This window comes from Pleurodeles waltl, chromosome 10 (assembly GCF_031143425.1).
Source record: "Pleurodeles waltl isolate 20211129_DDA chromosome 10, aPleWal1.hap1.20221129, whole genome shotgun sequence".
Classification (NCBI taxonomy): domain Eukaryota; kingdom Metazoa; phylum Chordata; class Amphibia; order Caudata; family Salamandridae; genus Pleurodeles; species Pleurodeles waltl.
The window spans coordinates 886,842,228-886,863,757 of record NC_090449.1 but is presented as its reverse complement, the minus strand read 5'-3'; the positions used below and the strand labels follow the sequence as shown (position 1 = coordinate 886,863,757).

The 21,530-nt window shown below is 39.0% G+C and overlaps 1 protein-coding gene across 6 annotated transcripts in view; it reads right to left on the bottom strand.

Annotated features, from left to right (window-relative positions):
* Positions 1-21,530, bottom strand: part of CDK14 (cyclin dependent kinase 14) — a 1,910,605-nt gene that overhangs the window by 648,138 nt on the left and 1,240,937 nt on the right. For all 6 annotated transcript variants that reach the window (XR_011199184.1, XR_011199185.1, XM_069211609.1 and 3 more), the window contains one exon: positions 11,445-11,538. Coding sequence is in view for 4 of the 6 variants with exons in the window: in XM_069211609.1 (XP_069067710.1) it covers positions 11,445-11,538 (94 nt within the window). In the remaining 2 variants the exon portion in view is untranslated. The remainder of the gene's footprint in view (positions 1-11,444; positions 11,539-21,530) is intronic.

Below are 21,530 nucleotides of genomic sequence, written 5' to 3'. Positions count from 1 at the left end.
GGGCAGCAGCATGCTGTATAGGGTTGAAGACAGAGACAATTAGAGACTGAATGTAGGTGGGGGTATAGGATTCAGACAGAAGAGGTTGACTGTGCGTTTATGCAAATTAGGCATTCCTGAACATGGACGGGGGGCTTGGGGGCCACTTGGTGTACTCCATTATAGATGTGCTTTTGCAGCCCTGCCAAGTGTCACGCAGCTCGTGTAAGAATAATGCATTTCTGGTAATTTTCCGTATTACTGCAATGCCTGACCCTGTCACGCAAAAGAACCATGTCCTAAAGTCCGGTCAAACCTTCTTGTTCTAGTTTCTCACTTTGCTAGGTAAGCTCCGAGCAGTGTTTATCAAATGCCACAAGACGGCATTGGTGTACAAGGAAAGTATAGGATTCTCGATATATTACGATATTTCTATGGTTCCCTCGCCTTCGTCGCTTGTATTTGGTTGCGAGAAAGTGCCATTCCTAGTTGTTGAAATGTCAATCGTAATTACACTGAAATTATGAAAGTGTCACACATAGCAATCTGAAACCTTGGCAGCTATGCTTCTGCCATCAGAACACAGGCTTGCCCATAGCCAAATAAACTTTCATACACTCCTCTAGAGAACTATGGAAAGGGGAAAATCTGTAGTAATTCAATAGCCAAAATATTGTCCTATTCTGTTAAGTCAAATAAGAGCCTCGGGTCCTATGCACAAAATTCTAGACCATCAGTTGATGTGGCTTAATGTTGAAAATCCGTGAGTAATTTAGGAGAAAGCTGTCCGTATTCACATAAAACTTTTTATGGGCTTTTGGTGCAAACCATTCTATCTGGCCGAGAACCAGTTATACCATGATGTTAATGAGTTTATCTCATCACTGTCGACGGGGTTCTCAACTCCTAGAGCTGAAGGCAAAATAGGTACTGTGTCTGAGATTTAAGCATGTGTGTTCTATCCTTGCTATTCTTGGGCTAAGTATGTGGCGGTTCCTATACATATGGGCTATGGGTAAGGATTGCCACAAGAATCCTAAAGTTACTGCGGCGTATAACACATTACCATCCGTGCAATAGAACTACAAATATGTAGACTTTATGGCTGCCAAATGTAGAGAGCGCACTGTATAGCAGGGGACCAGTGAATTCAGGAAAAGCGCTGCTTTTCTCACATTGTATTTTTTATGACATCCTCTATCTCATGAGTGACAGAAAGATCTTGACGTGTTCACGTAACCGCTCTGAAATGGCCCATTTGTCACCAATGTTTTCGTGTCTCTTGTCATGAGCTTGTGACCTTTTCTACTGGGTATTTAGACCCAAGGCAGTTTCTTTAGAAATAATAGCAGCAGTGGTTCGAAAACAATCAGATAATACCCTGATGGAAAAACACGAAGAACCTTGCTGTCTATGAAACGTCTATGCGTCAAAATAGAGTAATATATCCTTTCCTGAATCGTTTCATCCTTGCTTTCCTCACTAACCAAGTGCCAAAATACCTTCTACCTTCTCTCACTCTGGATTTGCTGCAATGACTAGATACATTATTATAGACTACGACGGAGCAAGAGAACACTACAAACAGATGCGGAAATACATTTTTGCTATCATAATATATCATAGAAAATACATCAGGTAATTACCTCAATTAATGCATACTTTGGAATTTTACACCCTGCTTTTCTAGGTTTTTTAACTCAGAAATGTTGACCTTTATTTGGTATGAAACTTGCCTGTTTTTATGACATTTCCAACTGAGACAATCTTTGCCTTTTGCTCCAGAGGATGCCTTTCCTCATACTTCACTCCTGCAGAATAGGACTGGGATGATGGACTTGCAAAAACGTTTAAACATTACTTTTATGGTGCTATTAGCAGTCTGTTGAAGATGCCTGATGAAGTGCTCCATGGAAGATAGCTTGTTGAGGTAGTTCTGTGCCTCCTGCAAAAACTTGAAACTTAAGCAAGCACAAGATGAATAAAAAGTACAACAGGATTTTGTTTCTAGATAAGTAACACCTTTTGCACTAAGCCTGTTGGCTTCTAGATGGACCAAACAGGGTTTCATGGCACCACATAAGAGCCAGGCACGAGAAGCAAGAAGCATGAAAGACAGTGCTGTTGGAAGGCCTTTAATAGATAACAGAAGATTCTGCTCCGCAGAAGAGATAACTCAGGTGGCTGCTACTTGTATGTAACTGGACACTGGTGCTAGGCCTGAGGGGGTAGGAAGACCACAGCAAAGCAAACCTGTATGGAAATGTCGGCAACGTCAGACTGGGGGGAAGATCATAGAGATCTTCTAAAAAAAAAACAACGGTTATGGATTCTGCTAAGAGGCAGGGGAAGGAGAATCGCTTTCTCTTACACCAGTGCCTTTCACTGACAGCACAAGCAGAATAGGATGTGATGATCAGCTGGAAAAAAGTACAGCAGATGACAGGAAGTCTCGTATATATAAAGATTACGCAACCACAAATGACAGGTAAATAGGATAGTGGAGGAGATACCATAGCGCTAGCACACAACATAAAGAAAAGACAAAGAAGTTAACAAAATGGCAGAAAGTAAAGAGTTAATCCCAGTGGGACGGGGGGGCTTCAACTACTCTCTCATACTTTATTGTTCATGGAGTGGGGAAGGCTTTGAAACATGGGGGCAAAAGCAAGATAATAATACAGACCTTTAAATGGACGCTGCAGAAGTGCACCATGTGAAATGTATCATGTGCTACCTACTGCTTTCTGGTAAATTCTAATTTTTCTGGCAGACCCAATGAAGAGGAGCACTCTAATAGAGCTGCTGCCCTCAACTAAAAAGAGCAACCTTCAAAGAGCAAAGTTATACGGCTGATAGGACACTAATCTAAAAATATATGTGAGACAAAAACCCCACTAACGTGGTTGATGCACCAAAGATATCTCACCTTCTAAAAAGATTTCTGGTATTTCTAGCTCTTCAGCTTCCTCTGAGCAGTTCGGCAAGGAGCTACAAATGAAAGTGAGAGAGATGCTCCAGGCGTCCCAATTTCAAGGATTTAGAGAAAAAACACTGGTGAAAATTATTGATTTAGTGTCACCAGGAATGAGAGATGCAACCTCACTAGCAAGAGAAACAAAGACACTGACAGTTTTACAGAGACAATAAAGCCAACCTCTTCTTCTCTTGAGGACTAGAAAAGCCAAGATGCATTGTTTTTCAGTAGTAGTAGCCGGCTCCAAGCATTTTGTGAAGACAAAATAGGGTTAAGGGTCTCTGAAGAACTTCAAAAAGCTAAAGTGGGAGTGCGATCTAGTAAAGGTATCTTTAAACAGTGGTAAGTAGTTTCATAAATGACTGCAAAACTCCTTCCCCCTTTGTCTGAACATGGCTGCCTTATGACAGAGGGCAAAGTGAATAACAATATTTTTTTAAATACCACACCAGAATTTGGCAATACAGGAATCTTAACATATTCAGAAAAAAAAGGACAAGACGTAACAAAAAAACAAACTGGATAAGACTGAAGCATTGATGTGTACCCTCTCAAATAGTCTTACAGAAATAGAAGTTAAAATTCAATCAGTGCAGGAGAAATGCAGCACTAGACATTCAGACACAGCAATGAAGACACTTCTGCACAGGAAAGAAGACACTGAGGAAAGAATACAGAGATAAACCTGAAGTTTGTTGGTATCCCAGAAGAAGCTGCAGGTCCAGGAGTAAAGGACTGCTCTGAAAGATTTTAAGAAAACTTTTAAAAAAAACTAAAAAGACAGCAAAGATATGGATTTTTCTAAAGCTAGAATACATCAAGCTCCTTTTTACAAATTAAAGCCCAGGGGGGCACAGTCTACAATTTATTCTTACTTCTAAATCTGCACAAAGAGATTTTTTTGTTTATGTTTGGAGGATTTAGAGAACGCAACAGCTACTATAGTAGGCATGAATACTTGACGTTGTGGAATTTAAAACGCAGAACTAAAAAGCCAGGTTTTAAGCAATCTTTTAAAAACAGAAATGTCCTCAGTAGCCTGCAGCTGCTGTGACAGGGCGTTCCAATCTTTGACAGCAAGGTAAGAATAGCAGCTACTGCCTTGTATTTTCCTTCCAAACTTGGGGGTCGCCATTAGAAGAGCAGAGGGATCTAGATGGAAGATGGGGAATGGTCCTTTCAGGTAGAATTTGGGGGCCAGAATGAAAAAAGGCTTTATGTGTCATTTTAAGTCCTATGAACCTCACCCACTCCTTAATGGGCAGCCAATTAAGTTCTCTTAGGTGCAGTTGGATGTCATTCCTTCTGGGAAGCTTTAAATTTAGATACCCTGCAGCATACTGCACTAGCTGCAATCTTTTCAAACGACAGGCCAGTAACCCTAAAGGGAATTGGTGTAGTTCAGCCTTGAGGTGATCAATGCCTGGATCACTGTTTTCAGGTAGGGGTTGGAAGAAGATAGAGTAACTTCTTCAGGCTCTTTGGAAGTTGGAAACAGATACCTCCAATACTTACTGCCTGGTGGGCAAAGGTGGCTGAACTGTCAAACTTTCTAGTGGAGGCACAGCCCCATCGGACCAGTTGATATTATCGCAGCTGAGTGGGGGAATCACAAAAAGCAGAATTTTGGTCTTGCTGGCATTGCATTGTAGGTAGTCATGTGCAACCGGTGAAACACTGCTGAAATGTAAGCCTTACAATTGCTCAATGCATCAAGGGCTTTTTTATCAAGTGTGAGGAGCAGTTGACCATTGTTGACAATCCAAACTATTATAAGGACCAAACGATTCAACAAGGGACACTGAAGGAGCCATATAAACATTAAAGAGGACTGAAGGCAGACTCTTGGGGTACCCCAAAGACCAACAGCTTTGGTTCAGGGGTGAATGGGGCTATCTACACAGATCGGTGCCTATCTTTAAAAAAGGAAATCAACCAGGTCAGTGCTGGGCCATACACACCGATGTTGCCAAGCGCTGTAGTAATTAGAGGTGTGCGGCATATAAAAAAATGTGGATAAATCCAGGAACATCAGGGCTACTTGACCCTCTGGATCGACAGCCAGCTTGGTAGTATAAGCAACTTCCAACAGTGTGGTTTCAGTGCTGAATCCAGGATGAAAGCCTGATTGGGAGGGATGTAACAACTTGTTCCTTTCTAAGAATCTGAAAGTTGCCAGTTTACAAGCTTTTCCAATATCTTGGCAAAAGCTGGCAGCAAGGATATCAGTTTGAAATTGGACAGATTTGATTTATCTGCAGCAGATTTCTTAAATAGTGGAATTAATTTGGCCTGCTTCCAGCAACTGAGTACCATGGCCGACTATAAAACCAGGTTTAGTAGCTGATTTAGATCGGGTTTAAAGCCACGCTATTACCAGCAAGGATGGGGGGATGGGAGAGGACAGGGATCATCTGGAGATCCAGAATTACAGGAGGTCCGGGCATGTGCTGATTCTTTGATAGAGATAGGAGCAAACTATGACAGAGAGAGGCTCTTAGAAGAAGGTGAGGTCACCCGTTGGGCCCTAAGCTCACTGTTGCCTAAAGCATTGAAAAAAAGCCAACTGAGGAGAATCAACAATCCATTTTCACTTAGAATAAAAAAAATCATAAAATTAATTACACAGCTTAAGTGAAGGTGTCAATGGCTGGAGTAGGGTATCTGGGTGTGGGAATTGTTTGGCAATTTTGGAAAGTTCAGATTTATTTTGAGCATTGTCAATTTGAAATATACAAAAGTCTGCCTGAGTTTTCTTAATAGCCTGATGGCATTTGTGTAGGGCCAACTTAAAGATTAGTTTATCCTTAAGAAGGTACTGACATCTCCAATTTCTTTCAAGTCACTTACAAATATTATGCAGGTCTTTGAGTTCCTCATTGAACCAGGGAGCTTTTAGCTGCAGCGTTCACATCAGGAGATTTTAAAGGGGCAACAGCGTCAGCAGTCTGGGAGGGCCATGTTTTCACCAACTGAGTGTCTACCTTTATGTCCCCAGTCATACACAGAGGGGATTTTTTTAGAGCATTACTAAACCCAGTGTGAGAAACTGTGGACCACTTTCTACATGGGATGCAGTTATAAAGCCTACCACCACGTAGGCAATAATTTTCTTTCCAAGTGAAATAGATGAGAGCATGATGTGCCCAGAGAGGGGGAGCGATGGTGGCCACTGCAACTGCCCTGTTAGAATTTTTTTTGTCTAGAGTATGGCCTGATAAAGGAGTGGGCTGGGTCACAAGTTGTTGTATGTCCCATGAAGGCATGTTCTCTAGGAGAAGCTTCCTTTGTGGGTCAGCGGGAACATCCACATGTAGATTCAGATTCAGATCCTGGACTGATGCAGATCTGTAGAAGGTTTTACAGCCCAAAAGGCTTTTCATTTTGAGTTCTTCCTGATTTGTTATTTGAAGTGATGGAATGAGGTAAACAGAGGAGGAACTTGTTCTTGGAATTTAGAGGAGTAGGTGCAATATTTCAAACTCTCTAGCAGTCGATAAAAGGGTTTTCTATAACAGTGTTAAAGAAATAGACTTCTTTGGGAAGATTAACACAGATAAATGAAAACATTGTAATTAAAAGTCCATGGATGTTGAATTACCTCTCAGGAGAGTGGTGGGAGCTCAATTGTAAGTTTAAATTAAAATCTTCCAAGTGAGTACCCCGGATTTAGTGTGACAAACGGGTTTTCTTCAGGAAAATAGCACAAAATAAGGAAGTGAGTATGGTATACTATGGCTCCTATTTGACAAGCATTGCTACATGAGTTTAATTTTGGAAGTACTAGTACATCTCCCAAAGCGAATGCCTACGTGCAGATTCCTTTTGGAGATGATGTTCCTAGGCAATTTGTGAAATTGAGCCTTTTGAGTTCACACAAACGTGCAAAGCCAATTTGCATTTTTATGATACTGTGCATGCAGCCCTTACATAACATGCACAAGATGTTCACCTTCAAAGTTGGCTGAATGGCCTCAGTATGCGTATGTCATGGAAGGTGCAACTGTGAATGCTATGTTCACATTATGCCTGTTGCACAAGGAATCCTTTTAAAGACTTGCCAAACTGTTCTTTGGGAAAAGTAGGGGATATTTACTGTTGGTTTAGCTCTGTTAAATTAGAGAAAGGCTACCATAGTGATAGGTGCTCTTGACCCCGAAGTTGAAGACCAGTAAGGGCTGCAATGGTGAAAATTATTATTTATTTAGGATTTTTCATTTTCTTTAAATGCTGCAATTGTTTGCATGCTTCACTTTTGAGTTACTCTTGATATTATTACTGACTACAAGAAAATGGATTAAAGAGACTTCAAAAAAAGATTACGTTGTCTTTATGGAACCTCTGTTAAAACAATACAAGTTTTTGCATTTGGAATTACAATACGATATTTTACTTTCCCGTAAAATTTGTCATCCAAATAAAATATATTGTGTTTTCCCTAAAATGGTAAATTTAGTTTGTGGGAACTGAGTGTATATTATTAGTAACTGTGATTATATTTCGAAATGATACCTTTAGGACATTTGCATAGGCTATATTTTCTCTTTGAAGAATGTTTGAGTAGCTATTTGCAACATCGGATAAACTATAAAATGCAAATAAATCAAACAAAGAAATAAATATGTAATGGATTGTATTTCGAACACCTGTATCCTGTGCTATCTCTGTGTTCTGGTGGGGTAATCAGGTCAACAGTTTATTTCTGTTGTCATCTTTTTTAACCAACATGCTTTTACGAGGCTATTTTAAGGAATGTACTTTCAAATCCTGGTTTCCAAAGTGTTTTGAGTTTTGCCTAACTTGTATTGCTATATACTCTGTTCTGTTCTCTATGTATGGAAGTGCATGTTTTTTCTGGCATAAGTGCATCGGTATGGTTTCAATCAGCCCTGCCAATTGCCACGCATCTGGGGTTAGAGTAACTCATTTTAGTGTTGGTCCCCACATTAGCACACTAAAATGTAAAGTCATGCTTTTTGAAGCTCCTGAGAAAATTGCCCAGGCACTTTGGCTTGCTCAACTTGTATATCTAGAGAGGCTTCTCAGTTGTGTGCTGGGCCCAAGGTGGGTGAGTGGTAACTGGTTTCCATGGATACCAGTCATCCCAGCCTGGGCCCAGCTTGTTTACTTTGTATCTATCTCTGTTCTATTTTATGATTTGACAAATGTGTGACTAAACTACATGTAGAGTTCTCAAGCAAGTGCATTAATCACCAGGTAGGTTTCTGGTCTTCCATTTCAGGGATTCTGTAGCAGTTTCAAGGGCTTTTTAGAGTCTCAGTGCTCAAGAAGTTATTTCAGATATTTATCTCTTTAATGGTCTTCATTACCTTGTTTTACTTACAAGAAAGTGTCACTCGGAGTGACACATTTGACAATAGAATGTCACTCATAAACATGCTGAAAGCAAGGAAATGTCACACATAAGCAATCCGAAAACTTGGCAGCTAGATTTCAAAATCGGACATTCTATTGAAAGTTAGCTATAGGTATCACAACAGTGAGAAAAGTAGGCATAGCAGCCACTTGTGGACACCCCTAAACAATGCTTGTTTACTGGGCCACAGAGGGCATGGCGCAACCAATAAGATGGGGGTGATTAGGAAAAACAAACATCTCCACTTCTGAGACCACTAGAGACAGCTCATGGGACACCTTACATACTCACTATCAAATACTACGTCTACTGCTACTACTATTATTAATAATAATAATAATAATAATAACAATATTTACATGTTTGTACCACTGAATACCAAGTCTTGGGGTATTCCTAAGCTTTGCAAATAATTGGTATAATTGATACCTAATGCAGTGGAACTCAATGTTTCGACCTTGGAAGGACAAAATGATGTGGTGTCTGGGTGGGATTCAAACTCATGGCCCATTTGTCATACCAAATGTCAATGACTAGAGCAACATTTAACTTTTATGTGATCTTGCCAACCTCACTAAATCACTTGATATCACATAGACAGCAACAGAAATACCTGGTCTCTATGTGATATCCAAACCAAATAAAGGTATAGTGTTTAGAATAATCAGGTTTCACAAATGTAAACATTGGCATAAGATATTAGCCTCAACAAACCTTGAATTCTGTGAATGTGGCAGAGTTATGTAAATGCAATTTTCTATAAGGCTTTTGATACTGGTATTAACCATAGATCCAACTGCCCCACACTTTGATAGGTAAGGTAGCTATCAAAGTGTACAACTTCCTTTCTTAACAAATTATTGGTTTTCAGGTTAATGCATTTTATCCACTGTATATTCTGAGAATGAAGAAAAATTTACGTTGCACAAATAATGCTTTCCAAACTGTACTTTCCCAGTAAATCTTTCAAATAATTCTGGCCTAAACATGTATTTCTGTAGATAATGATATATATTGTATTTTGCTGTGCAATGAAGATAATTTATAATGCGTCCCCTTTCTAATAACAGCTGGATGTAACTCAGGAGGGTACAATTATCTCTGGCAGAGTCCAGAGTTAAATACTTCTATCCTTGACTTATGTTACATAGTTTCCATAAGATTCAGTGCATTTTTTTACAATATCATTCTCAGGAAAAGGGACAGAATAAGAGCTGGCTCACATTAAGTATACTTTTACATATAACCAACTGGATTATCACTCAAGTAATAATAGCAACTGAAATAATAGTGCAAGTAGGGTCTACTTTCTGGTGATTAAATGAGATGGGCACGAGTAGGCATTTAGTGAAATGGCTCTACAAAGGTATACGCTTACACCTCCACTTGGTGTTGTCCCTCCCTAAGAGACAAATGGGAAACTCAGATTGCTCGCCATTGCACAATTAAGAATGGCGATTCCTCTTAGAATACACCACACTCATACCCCGTAATACACAGATCAAGTTTATTCAATATGTAATCTTTCATAGGACATACTCGATGCCCTCAAAGGTTCACGCACTCTTCCACAATGCTGGAACAATTCAGACTGCAAGGCTCGAGCAGTAATTGACTAGTATAGAGTTTCCTGGAGACTGGGTGATATGAGTAGAGAGCATTACTAATCCCTTTCCATCTGGTGTTCCATACGAAGATTGGCAGTTAGACAATACTCTGGAGAGGGCACCCCTTACTCTTCTTTTTATTATGACCTACACAAGTTAGGAGCTTGACTACCTTGGTGTTTGGGGTTGGATGGGGGAGGGGAAGTTATCATTTTCAGACACGAGCTTGCAACATGCGAGGTGCCGGAAAATGGATATATAGAATGCAGAAATTATCTGTCTTGATGTCTTTCTGATGCAGTACAAGTCTGTATGTATGCTATTATTTATGCTCACCTTGTAATTATGTCAAATATCACGCAATCTGAAATATGTAATTGCTGATTGTCTAAATTCTTGTTTGCAATAAAACCAATAAAATATGTTTTTTTTTAAATGGCAGTACCAATATTGCACAGACTAATGATTGTGATTCTCAGTCAACAAACAATACAAACATTTAGCAAGAGGTGAGACAACATTTATCCAAATTTACTTTAAAGAAAAGGAGACAATAGTGAAATTGACTCCGGACGAAGAGGTTGTCCGTCACACTAGCTCTTGTACAAGTGTTCAATGGAACTCAGTTTTGACAAGCACCATTAATGTCAATTTAATTAGCCTTAAAACACGTTCATACCATATCATGAGCCGAACCCACAGTCTCGCATTGAAATGAAACCGATGACAGGTCTCATTACATTTCAGAATTATTTGGTAAAGTCAGTTTGAATGTTATTTTCAGCACTAGGTACAATTTTTCCATAATTTCAAAAGTAGGCAACGCTTTCCTTGTACACCTTTAGCAAATATCGCCATTTGCAGTGATTGTTTTGTGCAAAACTACACATCTTGACAGATTAGTAAGAAAAATGTATGCATAGTTAATTAAAACCATTACATGTACATAAAAAGCATATTAAAATATTATGATGCTTATACAGTATAACAACTGTAACATTATGATTGATAAGAATTTGGTAGGTCAATAAAAATACAATTAAAATTAACCTCTTAGATAAAAAAAGACAAGTCTATAATTGAATTGCAAAACTACACGTGTTTTGAGAGATTAGTGCAAAAACAACATTTGCACCGACTTGGACTGTGCTAATATGATACTGTCACTCCTCAACCAATGAAAAAATAATAGTTTGCACTGACTGAATAATGCAAAAATTACATTTAGCACTGGCCAGTTAGTAGAATTGATGTCTTTGCACAGGTCCGTCAGTGTGAAGGCTTTTTGCACGGATCTGGCTGTAAACATGTATTTTTTGCAATCAGTGGCCGGAGCAAATGCCCAGCCATCACAGAGGCAAAATTATTCAGTCATGACTGGAGTCCATCTAACCGGCCAAAGCTGAAATTTAAATATACCAACTCAATAATATGATAGCAGCATTTCTTAAACAGAAAAACAGCCAAACAAATACACCTCAAACGTTTGATAGTCAAGGCTCACCAGAAATATCCGTTCTAGCTGGTCTTGGATGTCCTTCATCCCTGGAAATGCTGCGACTCCTTGGATCATTTCTACAAATATGCACCCGACTCCCCTGTAACAGAAATGCAAAGAAATGAATGACAGGAAAAATGTATTACTTTTACTGCCATATTACAACAATCCCTGCAGACAGAAGGGCGCTTAGAGATGGGCTTTTAGCGCTGATGGATAAATGACCGGAGACGAATAACAAGACCTCTGCATTGTACGGCTGACTTCAACGTCATGCTCTCGTGGCAGCCCGTGATATTTTTGTTTGTGTTAGTAATACATAAAGAGACAATGCGTGGTTGCAAGTGCTACATGACCACATTCAATGCATGTGTAAAAGCTGTATAGCGCCACTCCTAAGCAAAAATGCGTTTCCTTAGTCTATGTATAAACATTCATTTGTTGGCTAGTACTGTATTACTGGTGGTTTTACCACCTCGTACTTGTTAAAAAATCTTGTTTTGGAAGGAACATCCGGCAGCTTTTTCTGTCGACTGCATCATTATCGGAGTTTTCCTTTGGAACTGGATGGCTGATAATAGTGAGATTTAAATGAGGAAATCATCACACCTCATTTAGGGCCATATGTACTAAAGCATTTTCCCATAGACACAGAATGGGTAAAATCCTTTGGTACATCTGGCCCTTACTGTTGTGTTTTATTTGTAGCCGTTTTGATTCGGTCTTCATTGGCAATATTCAGTCACTACTGACCTAATGTTTTATTTATTTTTCGGTGTAATTTAATAAATCTGCGTGACAGTTTTAAGTAAGGCTGCACTTGTAGAAGTTGAACAGCGGGAAAAGTAATTACTTCATGTGGTCATTCAAGTCTGACTCATTGCATCCGATGATTTTTGCAAATCCAGTATCCCTTGTGTTTTCATGCAAATAGCCGACATCAATGTATACCTACCTGCAACTGTTACATTATTTATTGTAGGGAGAAGTTCACTCTCCAGTCCTAAACAATCGTGAAGTTCAGTCTCAAACATCCTCTTGGAGGTGAGCTATGTGCGGCTCCAGTAGAAAAAAAGCTGCTATTGGTCTGGAGGCGCTCATTTTTTTATTTAAATTGGCATGTTGTCCCAGACTGCACCAGGTGTACTCAGTTCCTTTCTCCAGTGGAAACCAGGGCAGTGCACAAGACATGCCATTGTCGCCCAAACCGACCCAGATATCGGCATTCACATCTTATGGTCTTGCACACATTGATGAAAAAATATTTCTCATCGAGAAAGGCCCTCACCCACACACTCAGGCTCTGAGTTTGACTACACCCAGCCAACACAGACATGTTGAGATGCAATGAAAGTAGACCTGTGTGTCACATTCACCTCTGGGAATAAGGTGGGCAAACATGAACACTTATCATTTTTGTTATATGCATTCAGAGATTATCCTAAAGTATGAATGGATGATTGACGAGCAAGGAATTACTAAACTTTTCAGCTGTATTGTTGACTTCAATGACATGACTTTGTGACAAGATAATTTGGTGGTCTATAACAATAAAAAGGCTAAATATATCTTTGTGTCAATCAATAACGCCTTTCTGCGTCAGCCCTCTGTGAATTTAAGTGAACGGCAATAAATAACAGTCTTTCAGGTGGAACGTGTTTTCAGACGCGGCCTCCACTTAAAATGGGTAACAAAGCTAAGGTCCGAGCTTCTCGATCAGTAGATAATTATTGGCGTTTAGATTTATGCCAAAAGACCATCATCAAACGTGTGTGTCACAAATGTTGTGACTTAGGCAGTTAATCATCAATCATGTGTCATGTTCCTGCTCTATCAAAGTATGCAGAGAGATCCAGCACTTTACTAATTTGCACTTTGTTATAACATTTATGCACATGTGAGTACACCTGCATGTGCTCCAAAATGACCATCTTCTCCCTGTGCAAAAAAGGACTTTGAGAAGCAAGTTCCGAACGTAAAATGTAATACATTCAGTGTGATTGTAAGTAGGATTTATGCTCGAGGAGAGTGTTGTATGCCGTCAATGTATATATGTCTAGTGGTAGGTGTATCGGAAATAGAGATGACTTTTCGATATTAACCGTAGTTCCCCAATATCTCAATCATCTGAGGTAAGCTTGATTTATTGGCTCTTAAGAATAAGACTACCTCGTCCATGTATAGCAAAATTATATGTGCTTCTAGTGCCATGAATTTTCCACATTCCCGAGCTCTCCCAAACAATAGTTTGGAAAAGCTCTCCCAAACAATAGTTTGGAAAAGAACTCTAGTTCAAGGGCAAACAGCAATGGGGAGATGGGATACCCCTGCTTCATACACATGTGGATATCCTACTGCTGTGAGAATATCTAACCTTTGGACCCCAACCATTGCTTTCATATACAATAATGTGATCTATCTCAAAGTTCTCTCCCATGCCCATTTTAGAGTACTGCAAATCAAACAGGCTAAACCTAAGTATCACAGGCCTTTTCAATATCTAATAAGGCAACTGCCAGTGTTATATGGATCAGCAGGGTACATGGAATAAACATCTGAGATAAATATGAGTGCTGCTTCAGGGAATAAAAGCATTTTCGTCAGGGTGTACTATATCTCGACTAAATGGCAGTAGCCAATTAGCTGTCAATGTACCCGGTATTTTAGACTCCTTGTTTAGTAAAGGTAATGATCTGTAGGACTTAAAATCCAATTGGTCTTGTGAAAATGTGAATTTTCTAATATGTTTATTAAAGACTTTGGTATAGCTAAATGCATGATGAATTAACATGTAGAACGGGTGACTTTTAAAAATGGTTGCCACAGTTCATTTTCTGTTCCTAACTGAGCAAAACTCGAACTAAACGTTGTGGTTATTTTCCATAATTCATTGCTTACATAAAAGTGCATTTGGAGCTTTAGTAGGTGTGTCTAGAGCTACCCCTAGTGGGTTGCTGAATTATGTCTTATTAAGTCATGTTTTAACTGAGCATTGCATAAGTTGAATGCTCTATTATTTTGAGAATGTTACTAATATGTGTTTTTTTCTCGAGGATGGAAATGGAGTTGATACAGTAAAAGTTTCTTCCTGAGAAGAGGTGTTTGGATGAAGATAGAACAATGGAGCTACAGATGAGACGGAAGAAGAAAAGCTACTGCTGAAGAAAGTGTTTTAGTTAATGTATTATTGTCGTATTTTAGCTTATTAATTTAGTTATTGATTGGCTGAAGTGTAACCACCCCATAGACTGACAAATCATAAGCTTTTTAGGGATTAGTATAACAACCTAGGTAGCATTCTCTAGAGTTCAGACGATGACCAGAATTCAGATGAGTGGAGTTGGAGGAATAATCAGAGATCGACTAGAGAGAGAGAGATTCCAGTGTTCCTGTAGCAGTGTGGGGTTAGGTGTTGTTAGGCCCATTTCTTCTGAAGACATAACTGATGGTGTCCCCTTGCGGAAGTAGACTGCCTGTTGCTACCGATTTTGGTCATGTATGTCATTGTAATGTTATATGTGTCTCTTTTGCTTTTCAGGTACCAGCTGCAACTTATAATTTGACTGCTGTATAATAATAATGTTTTTATTAACCCGAGTTAAAGAGTTTTTCTAAATTTGTGTTACTAAATTCTTTTCACATAAAGCCCAACACGTTAATGCCAATTTGTGGTTAGTGAGAGAATTAACTTGAAATGCTCATTACTTACATTGACATCTTTTGAGTGTTGTACTAATGTATACTTTGCCATTATTACCAGTTTTGGTATTATTAATAAGTGTAATTCTCTTGGAGATTATTTGTTTGATTGTCTTAATTAAATTGAGATATATAAGACATTCTAATCAACCGTTATTAATCCTATATGCTTACCACTTGTGTTTGAGAGTTATTTTCGTAACATTAGCATTGTTAATCTAGGGAAATATGTTTTTTGTAATTCTTCTTAATAAACTGGTGTGGTTATTGACTAAGGTTTAATATCATTGATTGTGTTGATTATTGTTGATGCTCACATTGCTCATTGATGAAATCCCCTCAAACCTACGTCGCTTCGATCCATCGTCCTCTAGCGCAGAATCCACTATTTAGTATAAATAATAGCTAGGATTCCGTGGCGATACAGCAGTTTTTGGTAGCAGATTACGGTTACGTCATTGTTTTGATAATGTCATAATGAGGTTAATGTGAGGTTCTTTCGGTAAATATTGTTGGCTTTGTTGAGTTTTCTTTTCTAAAATGTTATACGGATTTGACAAGATGAGTTGCTAGTTGCCTTAAGTGACTTTCCCCGGTTCTTGGAGACCCTCTAGGTTGAAGGGTATGTTCCTAGTGGTGTATGGTTGAATTGAGTGGAGTGATTTGCGCTTGCACAGCTTTAGCTAATTTGAAGATGGTTGAGGTGAATATCAGTTTAGAGGAGTAGAGATACTCAAGTAGGTTTTAGATGGAGTGGGCGTACTCCTATAGACATGAGAGTAGGGAAGCAGTATTCTTCATTTGAGTGAGGCGCTTGATGCAGGAAAAACTATCCACATGGTTGTTGATGACAGACCTAAGGAGAGAGGTCTGGGACTCCGGAGTATATTGACAAGTGTAGTGAGACATTTGGCATATGTTGTAATTCATTAATTTACTAGACCGATCCGTCGTGATTGGTAAGTCAAGATTGTGAGAACTGGTGTGACTCAGAGGTCTTCAAACTGTGGGGTGGGCCCCCCTAGGGGGGCCTCAAATGGTCCTGGGGGTGGGGCACCAGACACTGGCCAAAAGAAGCATGTCACTGCATTTTTAAAAAGTTAGCGGTATTTAACTGCAATATTTAAATAGGTCTAGACATATTTAAACATTGACAATTTTATAATATAATTGTGAAAAAATTCTGAGGGGGACCAATGATTTTTATTTTTCAACTGGGGGGGGTGCAGCATTAGAAAGTTTGGAGACCACTGGTGTGACTGTAAGTATACTGAAGACCTGGTGTGTACTAAGTGCACTAAACAATAGTCCAAGGAACAGTTGAGAAGTGAAGTTTGTGGGTTGAATTTTACTCACGAATGTAGGAACTGTGAAAAAGAGTAGGCGAAACCTTTAGGTTACTTTGAAGGTTCTGAAGCTATTGTATTACTCTACCTGTAGTAAATGGACAAATTTGTTTTCTTATTTTTTTTGTTTAAGTTAGCACATGAATTAATAGTGTGTTGATTTTGTGTGTGGGTTGTGAAAGAAATTGGTATGATAGACTTTAACAGCATCTCAGCGAGTGTGCTGAGGAGGGGTGAATGTATTAGTGTGACGTAGTTGATGCCGCGTTGGGATTGGTTGATTAGTGAGAAGAGTCGCACACAGATTCATCAATCAGTCTGACAATAGAGTAACGCGATTGGAAGGTGAGGGGGCCGAAGAGAATTGTGGGATTATAATCACTTTTCATGATCGATTGTTCTTTCCTTACTTTTGTTTACTATTTGTTTTTGCTTAGATTAACTGAGTTTGTTAAATAATATTTGTTGTGGACATAAGGTTTAAATCAAAATTCAGTTGAAAATGAAGTTTTTCAAAGCTTTGTGGGGTGATGAGTATATTCAGGCACTTGAAGGAGAGGTTTGTCCGCCAGAGAATGCTCTGGTATATATTGTGTTTGAAGAGAAGGGTACAGGAGCATGTCTTTGGTTGAAACATTGGGTTGAAATTACAAAGAAAGAAGGGTGTTTGGCTTCTTTTTCGGAGCATGGTACATTCAACTTGAGAATTTTGGATAATTTGAGGTCAAAGATGTACAGTTTAAAACCTTCACCGAGGCCGGCACAATACGAAGCTTTGGCGATGTGGCAGCTGGTAGCTAATCAGCAACAGGCATTAAAATGTGAAAAGAAAATGAGGAGAGTGGAAAAGACGTTAGGGGAAGCTAGATGGGATGAAGGGCAGAAAAGATGGAGAGTAGAAACATTACAGGGGATTAGATTATTTCCTGCAAGAATGAAGGAGGATGAAACAAAAGATGGGAAGAAAAGGAAAAAGGGTTCAACAGAGACTAAAGAACAAAATGTGAAATATTTGAAACAAGTCTTGTTCAATGATGATGATGATGAGATAGGTGAAGATGAGACAATTTCTCAGATTTTAGAGACCGATTCACCACTGAATGTGAATCAGAGGAGTGATAATAGATCGAATGGGAGTGGAATTAGTAATATAATTCCTACTGTACCATCCACTTCAGAATTATCTAGGGGTATCCTGGACAATGAGAGAGAGTTCAAATGCAGAGTAGTTTCAATGATTTATTGAGCAACAGACAGCAGTTTGAAATGAACATTCCTGAAATACAGCCAGAGGCTCAAATTGTGAGGGCGACTACAATTTAGTGTTTTCACAAATTCAACAAGGGATGAACTTAAGAGAGCCTGTTAAAATACAGATTCCACAGTTGCAGAGGATGAGTGCAGGACAGATGCAGAGGGTTGGATCCTTAGCTATCCAGATGCAATTACTGTGCCTATTACGATGGGTCCGGTAACTCCATTATATGCACGTGTAGATAATAGTGGAGTGAGTTCATTAATTAATGTGCAGAGTTGACAAGGACCAAGTTTGAATGAGACTAAATTCTTTAATAGATTTGTCTCCTGTTGAGAATTCTGGAACGATATTCTGTAATAATCAGGGGGAGAGAGCAATAGTTCAGCAACAATGTGCGAGTTCAGGTCAAGAGTGAGATGCAGGTGCACAAGCTAATGGTGTTTCATTGAAAGGTTTGTCTGCACGGGAAACAACAAAGTGGTTGGAAGATTTAAGCAATTCAAAAACACAAGTGAGAAAAGATAAAGAGGAAGAAACAAACAGAGTGAGATTGAATATGGAAGGAAATGAACTCTTAGAAGGGACCATGGGGGTGAACAGACTTGAGTCCCAGACTGAAGCTCAGTTGAGATATCTATGTAAAATAATTACAAGAGGAGCAGAGTTTATCAGCAGTTACAAGAAGTAGCAGGTGACTATGATATTGATTTGTCAAAAACGAAAACTCTGAAAAGAAGCTACTGATAAAACATGGAGGAGGATGATTTTATTCACATGAGATCTACAGGGATGAGAACACATCTCAGAGAATTACTTGAGAAAGTACAGATTTGGAGCGCATTAGATAAATGGGATGGCAGATGGGTCAAGAAAAGAGAAAGACCAAAGAAAGATGATGTGAAACAGACAGGAGAGTCAGTGAAAATGCTGCCAATGACAAACACCAGAAGGGAATTTTATACATGTACCTTGGAATAGGAGTGATATTATAAGTTTTACAAATGATTACCCAAGGTTGAGAGAGAAACCAATGGAGTGGTACCAGCAAACAGATAGGTTTGTGAAACTTGCAAAGTGACTGTGGGAAGATATGAATACACTCTTTGATATTGTTGTTCCAGCAGATTTGTGGATTGAATGCAAGAGGAGTGTTGACTGGTCAACAAGTGAACCACAAAGAGATTTGAAAACAGGTGGCCATCTCCAGAAAGTAATGAAACATTACTATAAGGTCATTGAGTTTCTGAAAACAAGAATTTTGCCGATACTTTTTGATTGGCAACGCACAGATAGAACATCACAGGAAGGAAAGGAATCAGTTCATCATTACTATGAAAGGTTGTTGAAGGCGTTCAAGCAATTTAGTGGTGTAGAAACAATTGAGAAAGAGAGCATGTATCACTTGGTGTTCAGATTTGTTGAAGGATTGAAACCAGAAATAAGTCAAATGATTAATAATCACTTAATTTGCTGGCAAGCAAAGCCAATTGATGAGGCGTTGCAGTATGCTAAATACTGTAATGATGAAATTGAGTTGAAGCAGAAAAAGCTGAAAGAGAAAGCAATGGTGATGCAGATTAAGGCTGCACAGACAGGATTGCAGGGAAATTTTTAACAGCTGCCACAGGGAAATGGTTTGTTTCAGAGTCAAGGTCGAGGCAGAGGTCGAGGTGGAATGATGATTCTGGTAGTTAATAGACAGTGCCCAATGTTAAATCAGGGAGGAATTGTACAACAAACAAATGGTGTCAATTCATATCAGAGCATGGGAGGACCTAGGATGGGAGGTCAAAGTCAAATTTCCAGAACAATGTGAATAATATGCAAGGTTTTGAGCCTTTACAGACAATGCAACAGATTCAGAATGCACAACATCAGGTACAACAGGTACAAATGCCACAATTGCAACAAATGCAGCAACAGGTGCAGATGGTGCCTGTACAGCAAATGTACATGTCGAGACAGTTTCAAATGATACAGAGCCCTATGGAGCAGCAACAAGTAATGCTTTCACAAGTGGTCATGAATCAGAGTAAAAACAAAAATGTAAAAACAGCTGAACAATTTCCTTTACACAGTGAGAATGAAATAAATGCTGAATGGCCATTGGATAGTTCAGATGAGGAGGAGTATATGATGGCCGCATCATTAGAAGTGGATCAGAGGGGTCCTTATGTGAAGGGTGAAGTACATGGTCATGAGGTTAATATTCTGGTTGACACAGGAACGACACGCTCAACGGTGAGAACTGTAGAAGTTCCAGATTTACCGATGTCAGAAAGGACAGTGCACATTTTAGGAGTTGCGAATAAACATTTGGTCAATACTCTTACAGAACCAGTTCTTGTAAAAGTTGCGAATTTCAGAGATTACCATAGTTTTGTTGTTTGCAATTCCAGTCCAGTGTCAGAGTTGGGAAGAGACTTGCTGTGCAAAATAAATTGTTCGATTTTGTGTTCAATGAAAGGGATTAAAATTGAGACAAACAGTGATGAAGAAAGAGATTTGTCAGTTGACAATGAGAAAAGGACAAACTCTTGGGAATTTGCTTTGTAAATCTCGATGATCAGACAGATGAAAATGAGCAGGCAAACGAAGATTACAATTTGGTAGACAATTAATTTCTTTCCAGTTTTTTAAAAGAAAGATCTGCCGATCGATTTGCAAGAAAGAGTTAAATCAAAAGTTTAGGAATTTTCAGGTAAAGACATTGGTTTGATTAAAGGAATCGAAGGAGTCAAAGCGGCAGTGAAAGAGAATGTAGTGTTTCCTCAGACTGCACAGTACCCAATGACGAATGAGGCAATTGAAGGGATAAGACCTTTGATAGAACAGTTTTTGGAACAGGGAGTTTTAAAAGAAGTGATGAGCAGTCCGTGTAACTGAAAAATAATGCGTTTGAAAAAGCTGAACGGGAAAATTAGTATTGTTCAGGATTTGAGGAAAATAAATGACATTGTGGTGAAATGTTGTCCGGTTGTACCAAATCCATCAGTGATAATGTTTCAGATTCCATGTGATGCAGAATGGTTCACAGTAATTGATTTGTGCCAAGGTTTCTTTTCAGTACCTCTACATGAGCACAGTAGATATCTCTTTTGTTTCAAGTTCCTGACCAGAGTCTATTGCTGGTGTAGAATTCCTCAAGGGTTTTCAGAATCACCATCAATTTTCAATCAGATTTTGAAAAAGAACCTGGAGTCATTGGTAATGCCTTACCAATCGACATTAGTACAGTATATTGATGATTTGTTGACTGCATCAAAAACAAAGGAAGGTTGTAAAGAGGATATGATTGCATTGTTGAACTTTCTAGGAGACAATGGTCATAAAGTATCTCCTACTAAATTGCAGTACTGTCAGCAGGAGGTGAAACATTTGGGACATTTGATTGAGAAAGGGTCAATGAGAATATCAAGAGAAAGAGTAGCGGGCAATAATGAAAATGAAAATACAGAGTTCACAGAAAGAGTTGAGGATGTTTCTGGGAATGGTAGGATATTGTTGCCAGTGCTGTCTACATTTTTCAGCTATTTCTAAGCAGGGATTGACACATAAGGATGTTTCAGATCCCATAATGATGGATTAGGAATGCATGAGAGCATTTACTGAACTGAGAGAGAGTTTGTGTCAAGCTCCAGCCTTAGGTATGCCTGATTACACAAAACCTTTCTTGTTGTTTTGTCATAGTGGGATGGATGTTCTTTGTCTGTCTTGACACAAAAACATGGTGGTGTCAATTGTCCAGTAGCATATTTTTCAGCTACTTTGGATAATCTTGCAGCAGCC